Source organism: Paramisgurnus dabryanus, chromosome 14, assembly GCF_030506205.2.
Source record: "Paramisgurnus dabryanus chromosome 14, PD_genome_1.1, whole genome shotgun sequence".
Taxonomy (NCBI): Eukaryota; Metazoa; Chordata; class Actinopteri; order Cypriniformes; family Cobitidae; genus Paramisgurnus; species Paramisgurnus dabryanus.
The window spans coordinates 34634395-34642993 of record NC_133350.1 but is presented as its reverse complement, the minus strand read 5'-3'; the positions used below and the strand labels follow the sequence as shown (position 1 = coordinate 34642993).

General features: G+C 37.4%; 1 protein-coding gene across 1 annotated transcript; it reads left to right on the top strand.

Annotated features, from left to right (window-relative positions):
- Positions 1-220: 220 nt before the first annotated feature.
- On the top strand, positions 221-3037 carry LOC135758182 (uncharacterized). Its single transcript, XM_065273044.2, has 7 exons — positions 221-800; positions 887-968; positions 1175-1361; positions 1541-1662; positions 1763-1991; positions 2081-2227; positions 2382-3037. Exons 1-7 carry the CDS (start codon positions 253-255, stop codon positions 2636-2638), a joined length of 1572 nt encoding a protein of 523 aa, XP_065129116.2. The 5' UTR covers positions 221-252; the 3' UTR covers positions 2639-3037.
- The last annotated feature ends 5562 nt before the right edge of the window (positions 3038-8599 follow it).

The following is an 8599-nucleotide window of genomic DNA, read 5'->3' as shown; positions in this document are numbered from 1 at the left end:
AAGTACTGACAAAAAGGATTTTATCGTTCAATTTTATTACAACCTATGATAGTTGTGATGCGTACATATCTAAAAATTATCTTTAAATTACCCGAAAAATGTATCATTGTGTGGAATATAATAATGCGTGAATTAACACAATTAATAGTTTTATAATTAAACATGATTACATGATTACATTTTTTATATGTCATGTAGGATCAGACATCACAGACTGAACCACAATCTGAAGACTGTGATTTGGATATCAGCATGCTTTCAATAGATTGTCCATCAGACAAGGACTCAAGTTTTGTTCCTGCCAGCTCTACATCATCAACATCAACTACAACCACAGAGGAAGAAAGAGAAAATGAGAAGTGGAAGGAAAGAAAATGGATTGTAAACGAATCAAACTTGATGAAGATGTTCAGAAGATGTCAAGATTGTGGAGCACTAATTACTGACACCAAGAAAAAAGCCTCGGGGAGCCTTATCGAAGTGCTGTGGGAATGTGAGAACAAGCATCAGGGCCATTGGAGTTCATGCGAAGATGTTCGGGGAATGCCCCTAAATAATCTTCTGGTTTCTGCAAGTGTGCTATTTAGTGGTGCAACTTATGCCAGCCTTGCTGATTGGGCTGCACTGCTGAACTTACAGGTGCCAAAGAAAACCGCTTTCTATTCAATGCAGTCGTCATACCTCATTCCAGCAGTTAATGCCACTTACAAACCAAAACAAGATACGATTTTGAATGAGTTACTAGTTGAAAATGCATTACACACTGAGGTGCATTTATCAGGGGATGGGAGATCAGACAGGTAATTGAAACACCTTACTTACAATAATAAGAAACTACTGATAAACTAAAAGTTTACCGTTTCATCTTATGTCGTACCTGTTACAGCCCTGGGTTTTCTGCAAAATACAACACATACAGTCTTATGGATGACACAACGGATAAAATCGCACACTTTGAGTTGGTGCAGGTGAGTGTGCATGTTGATAGATAGTGTGCTATTATGCAACATTTTAAATCATTTAAACACCACAAATGGTACTATATTTCTAAATTAATGTACAATCTTAAAGTACATTATACTTATTATACCCTAAGAGAAAACAGTATCAAGAGAGGTAAAACATGTTGTAACATAATATAAAGGAAATTTTTTTTGTATTTTATATTTTTTAGGTAACAGAAGCATCTAGCTCAACGGCCATGGAGCCCATTGGGTTTAAAAGAGGCCTAAATCATATTTTGGAGAAAGGCATCAAAGTAGATGTGTTGACCACTGACAGATCTCCATCCATAAGAAAGATAATGCGGGTGGAATATCCATTTATTCACCATGAATTTGATATATGGCACGTGGTGAAGGGTAAGAAAACATCAGTTAAAATTTTATTCTGCAAATGAACAACACTGTTTTTAATTTTCACAATTTGAATGAATGTGAATGTTTACTCAAGGATTACTTTGAGTAATTAAAAAATATATATTTTTTATATACATTTAATTGTATTTAGTGTGATAACAGTACTAATAATGTTTTCGCAGGGTTGCTAAAGAAATTATTATCCTTGTCAAGATACAAGGACAACAGAGATCTCCAGCCCTGGATCAAGTGCATCTGCAACCATTTGTGGTATTGCTGCTCTAGTTGTGGAGGTGACCCTGAAGTAAGTTTTAAATTGTACACCATATAGTATTACAAATATGATATTCAAGTATATTACATTAAAATTACATAATGACATGTTTAACTCTAATGTTATGTAGGACTTAATCTGGAAATGGAAGTCAATACTTCATCACATCTCTGGGGAACATCGCTGGACCGAGGATGGAATACAAAAGAGATGTCTCCATCCTGACCTCAATCCTGACCAACAGAGACGGAAGAGGTGGATTATTAAAGAGTCTCGTGCATACCATACACTGGAGAAAATAGTTCTGGACAAAGGTATTCTGAAGGACCTGCAGCAAATGTCCCTGTTTAAGCATACTGGTATGTTACACCAACAATACAATGTGTATATATGTGTGCAAAGAGATTATTTTAGAACAAAATGCTTATTATGTTTACATACTTTACAGGCAAGCTTGAAGTATTCCACTCCATGCTACTCAAGTACTGTCCAAAGAACCTACACTTTCATTATTCTTCCATGTTTGCTCGCACACAGCTTGCAATTATGGATCATAATGAAAATGTAAATCGTCAACAGGCCACAACTGCCTCTGGTAAGTGCAGAATATTACCACCACAAAAGTTTAAACTAATAATGAATTCAAAATTATAAAATGTGATGCAAAGTGCTGATTTGAATGGATCATTAGTTTAACATTATGCTAATCATAAGTTGCACAGTAACATGTATGTCTTTTTTCATTTTAGGAGTACAGCGCTACAATGTTGTTTTTCCCAAGCACTCCAAGCAGTGGGTCGCAAAGAAACTGTTTAACCCAACCACACAAACATTTCGAGATGAACTGGTTAATACGGTTCTGGAGTACCGAAGAAACCCAAACACTGCAGTTCCAGACGAGACATCTGATCGTACTATTCCCACATTACCTGCAAATATTGCAACAAAGCCAAAACCTGACAAAGAGGCTGCTATTTCAATGCACCAGTCCAGGTTTTCTAAGTAAAGCATCTGCACAATATTTACATAGACTCTTGTGCCTTACTGGGAACAATATTGTGCCAAAACTTGCCATCGAGGCTGCTATTTCAATGCACCAGTCCAGGTTTTCTAAGTAAAGCATCTGCACAATATTTACATAGACTCTTGTGCCTTACTGGGAACAATATTGTGCCAAAACTTGCCTAAGACGCTGCTATTTCAATGCACGAGTCAAGATTTTATACGTAAAGCATATGCACAATGCTTTATATAGACTCTTATGCCTTACTGTCACTTTGATGAAAGTATTATTGGTCACTGCTCATTTTCTTTTTTAGTTTTACGTTATTTTTATCTAACATTTCATTGTTTTCTTGTTTTTATGTCATGTTAGAGAACTGTTGCCTTGAAGTAAAAGCATTGATGTGACAATAGCAACACTGTTTAGAAATAAAAAAAATTATAATGTTACTTTATTTAAAAAGTTTGTGTAATTATTTATTTAAGAACTTGAAACACAATACTCAAAATTTTTACAATTTTTATAAAAATAAAATAAAAAATAAAATAAAAAAAATCTTTATCAGTAAAGTAAAAGTGTTTGAATCAATGTATTTGTTGAATTAAACATTTAAAAAAGGTATATAAAATATATACAGTATATAAAATGTGAGTCTATGTTTGTGTGTATATATATATATATATATATATATATATATATATATATATATATATATATATATATATATATATATATATATATATATATATATATATATAAGATAATGTAGTAGGTAGCAGACTTGTACACTACATCACGGCAAAGGCATCATCTGCTTCTCTGAAACCCACATAGGATCCAGACTGGGATGGGTATTTTTCCCTTATGGCAAGAACAACACAGGAGGGAAGAACCTTGCGGTTTCCTTTTCCAAGTTTTTCCCCCTTCAGCATCCATTCAAGCACAACTCTGTATGCTACCAGACGAAGTTGACTGTAAAAAAAATGCAATTTGTGAATAAAATAGATCTGCCGCTCATGTAATATCATATTACTTACTAAAAACTACACTTACTCCACCGTTAGTCTGCCCCCGGGTCCTTCAGGCCTTGGACGACGTCTCCAGTTTATGCGAGGTAAACGGAAGATAACCTCAAGAACACTTTGGCACAACAAAGGCGGAAAGCCAGTATCTTCTGTAACGCAGCTGGACGAGGTCATCTCAACAGCGGTATCAATTGCTTCCAAAGGTGGCATTTCAGTGTTCCATTCAAGGCAGCAAACACTCTCAACCTCTGTTGCCATGGCCTCGCATCTTCTGCATGAGCACCACCACGTCTCTCCGACTCTTTGTCTATTCGCAGCTGTTAATTGTGCCACTGCTAATGCAGCCTCCTCCATATTCCTGAGTTCTTCATCGCTGTACTCAGGTTCAAACAGATATGGCTGTGTAAAAAACTCAATATCTTCTTCTCTAATATCAAAATCATCGGCCATTTTCGATTAAATGCACGTTTGTTAGATCGCGGAAATCCTGAATGGAGTTTTGTTTACCTCTGCTCTCTGGCTGCGCTGTCGCAGACGTTCTACGTCACCACGTTTCGTACGCTGCGTCATACGTCATTCGCCGGCATCCATCTCCTGTGAACGCGCGTGTACCGTTACCGGAAGCCAGTTATTTTAAATTATAACATTTTAAATATGTGTATTTTTACGACAAAACCGCACGGATTACCTGCAGAAGGCCTTCGTTTATCACTCCGGAGCCGGATGGATGAATTTTGTAAAGGATTCATGCACTTTATTTGGACTTGACGGGTGTGGACCCCATAACCTCACATTATATCCACTGAAAGATCTAAAACATTTTCTAAAATAACTTAAAATGTGTTCGTCTGAAGAATGATTGCCATATGCATCTCGAACGACTTGAGGGTGAGTAAATCATGGGTTTAATATCATTTTTGCCCGAACTATCCCTTTAAACGACATTTCTCATCATAAGAATGCCCCTGAAGGCATTTTAGGCCGAATTGGGCACTTTTGCATGAAAAGTCACAGTCCAACCTGAAATGTTGAAATCGCTTGAAAAATGCTTTTCTGAGCTGGAAATGCCTTTAAACGACATTTCTCATCATAAGAATGCTCCTGAAGGCATTTTAGGCCGAATTGGGGACTTTTGCATGAAAAGTCAAAATCCAACCTGAAATGTTGAAATCGCTTGAAAAATGCTTTTTTGAGCTGGAAATGCCTTTAAACGACATTTCTCATCATAAGAATGCTCCTGAAGGCATTTAGGCCAATTTGGGCACTTTTGCATGAAAAGTCAAAATCCAACCTGAAATGTTGAAATCCTGAAGGCATTGAAATCCTGAAGGCATTTAGGCCGATTTGGGCACTTTTGCATGAAAAGTCAAAATCCAACCTGAAATGTTGAAATCGCTTGAAAAATGCTTTTCTGAGCTGGAAATGCCTTTAAACGACATTTCTCATCATAAGAATGCTCCTGAAGGCATTTTAAAAAGTAAATGCCTTTGAAATGCCTTTGACTTTGAAAAGTCAAAGTCCAACCTGAAATGTTGAAATCGCTTGAAAAATGCTTTTCTGAGCTGGAAATGCCTTTAAACGACATTTCTCATCATAAGAATGCCCCTGAAGGCATTTTAGGCCGAATTGGGCACTTTTGCATGAAAAGTCAAAGTCCTTTAAACGACATTTCTCATCAAAAGAATGCTCCTGAAGGCATTTTAGGCCGAATTGGGGACTTTTGCATGAAAAGTCACAATCCAACCTGAAATGTTGAAATCGCTTGAAAAATGCTTTTCTGAGCTGGAAATGCCTTTAAACGACATTTCTCATCATAAGAATGCCCCTGAAGGCATTTTAGGCCGAATAGGGCACTTTTGCATGAAAAGTCACAGTCCAACCTGAAATGTTGAAATCGCTTGAAAAATGCTTTTCTGAGCTGGAAATGCCTTCAAACGACATTTCTCATCATAAGAATGCCCCTGAAGGCATTTTAGGCCGAATTGGGCACTTTTGCATGAAAAGTCACAGTCCAACCTGAAATGTTGAAATCGCTTGAAAAATGCTTTTCTGAGCTGGAAATGCCTTTAAACGACATTTCTCATCATAAGAATGCCCCTGACGGCATTTTAGGCCGAATTGGGCACTTTTGCATGAAAAGTCACAGTCCAACCTGAAATGTTGAAATCGCTTGAAAAATGCTTTTCTGAGCTGGAAATGCCTTTAAACGACATTTCTCATCATAAGAATGCCCCTGGAGGCATTTTAGGCCGAATTGAGCACTTTTGCATGAAAAGTCACAGTCCAACCTGAAATGTTGAAATCGCTTGAAAAATGCTTTTCTGAGATGGAAATGCCTTTAAACGACATTTCTCATCATAAGAATGCCCCTGGAGGCATTTTAGGCCGAATTGGGCACTTTTGCATGATAAGTCACAGTCCAACCTGAAATGTTGAAATCGCTTGAAAAATGCTTTTCTGAGCTGGAAATGCCTTTAAACGACATTTCTCATCATAAGAATGCTCCTGAAGGCATTTTTGGCCGAATTGGGCACTTTTGCATGAAAAGTCAAAATCCAACCTGAAATGTTGAAATCGCTTGAAAAATGCTTTTTTGAGCTGGAAATGCCTTTAAATGACATTTCTCATCATAAGAATGCTCCTGAAGGCATTTAGGCCGATTTGGGCACTTTTGCATGAAAAGTCAAAATCCAACCTGAAATGTTGAAATCGCTTGAAAAATGCTTTTCTGAGCTGGAAATGCCTTTAAACGACATTTCTCATCATAAGAATGCTCCTGAAGGCATTTTAGGCCGAATTAGACACTTTTGCATGAAAAGTCACAATCCAACCTGAAATGTTGAAATCGCTTGAAAAATGCTTTTCTGAGCTGGAAATGCCTTTAAACGACATTTCTCATCATAAGAATGCCCCTGAAGGCATTTTAGGCCGAATTGGGCACTTTTGCATGAAAAGTCACAGTCCAACCTGAAATGTTGAAATCGCTTGAAAAATGCTTTTCTGAGCTGGAAATGCCTTTAAACGACATTTCTCATCATAAGAATGCTCCTGAAGGCATTTTAGGCCGAATTGGGGACTTTTGCATGAAAAGTCAAAGTCCAACCTGAAATGTTGAAATCGCTTGAAAAATGCTTTTCTGAGCTGGAAATGCCTTTAAACGACATTTCTCATCATAAGAATGCCCCTGAAGGCATTTTAAGCCGAATTGGGCACTTTTGCATGAAAAGTCACAGTCCAACCTGAAATGTTGAAATCGCTTGAAAAATGGTTTTCTGAGCTGGAAATGCCTTTAAACAACATTTTTCATCATAAGAATGCCCCTGAAGGCATTTTAGGCCGAATTGGGCACTTTTGCATGAAAAGTCAAAGTCAAACCTGAAATGTTGAAATCGCTTGAAAAATGCTTTTCTGAGCTGGAAATGCCTTTAAACGACATTTCTCATCATAAGAATGCCCCTGACGGCATTTTAGGCCGAATTGGGCACTTTTGCATGAAAAGTCACAGTCCAACCTGAAATGTTGAAATCGCTTGAAAAATGCTTTTCTGAGCTGGAAATGCCTTTAAACGACATTTCTCATCATAAGAATGCCCCTGAAGGCATTTTAGGCCGAATTGGGCACTTTTGCATGAAAAGTCACAGTCCAACCTGAAATGTTGAAATCGCTTGAAAAATGCTTTTCTGAGCTGGAAATGCATTTAAACGACATTTCTCATCATAAGAATGCCCCTGAAGGCATTTTAGGCCGAATTGGGCACTTTTGCATGAAAAGTCACAGTCCAACCTGAAATGTTGAAATCGCTTGAAAAATGCTTTTCGGAGCTGGAAATGCCTTTAAACGACATTTCTCATCATAAGAATGCCCCTGAAGGCATTTTAGGCCGAATTGGGCACTTTTGCATGAAAAGTCACAGTCCAACCTGAAATGTTGAAATCGCTTGAAAAATGCTTTTCTGAGCTGGAAATGCCTTTAAACGACATGTCTCATCATAAGAATGCCCCTGAAGGCATTTTAGGCCGAATTGGGCACTTTTGCATAAAAAGTCACAGTCCAACCTGAAATGTTGAAATCGCTTGAAAAATGCTTTTCTGATCTGGAAATGCCTTTAAACGACATTTCTCATCATAAGAATGCCCCTGAAGGCATTTTAGGCCGAATTGGGCACTTTTGCATGAAAAGTCACAGTCCAACCTGAAATGTTGAAATGGCTTGAAAAATGCTTTTCTGAGCTGGAAATGCCTTTAAACGACATTTCGCATCATAAGAATGCCCCTGAAGGCATTTTAGGCCGAATTGGGCACTTTTGCATGAAAAGTCACAGTCCAACCTGAAATGTTGAAATCGCTTGAAAAATGCTTTTCTGAGCTGGAAATGCCTTTAAACGACATTTCTCATCATAAGAATGCCCCTGAAGGCATTTTAGGCCGAATTGGGCACCCAGCAAGCAATTTTGCGGCTAATAGACGTCTAGTAGCCGTCTAAACACCCCCCTGACGTCTAGGCTAAAACAAGGCTAATTTTGGGCTGTCAGTGAAAATCTAGTAGACGTCTATCATAGCCCAAGAAATAGACTAGTCATCAAATAGACGGCTATTAAACGTCTACATATATACGTCTAATAGACGGTGAATGTGGGTCTAGGCTAAAACAAGGCTAATTTTGGGCTGTCAGTGAAAATCTAGTAGACGTCTATCATAGCCCAAGAATAGACTAGCCGTTAAATAGACGGCTATTAAACGACTATACGTGTGTGTCTAATAAAGAACAAAAGAATGGCTAAAGAATTCTTTTTAATCCATTAAAAAAGGTTCTCATAAACATGCAATCATGCAATTTATTACAAAAAATATTGTTAATACAATAGAAATTCAGATAAGACAAAAAACTACTTAACAAAAAGAATAAAACAGTAACAAAATAAAAGCATATATAACAAAAT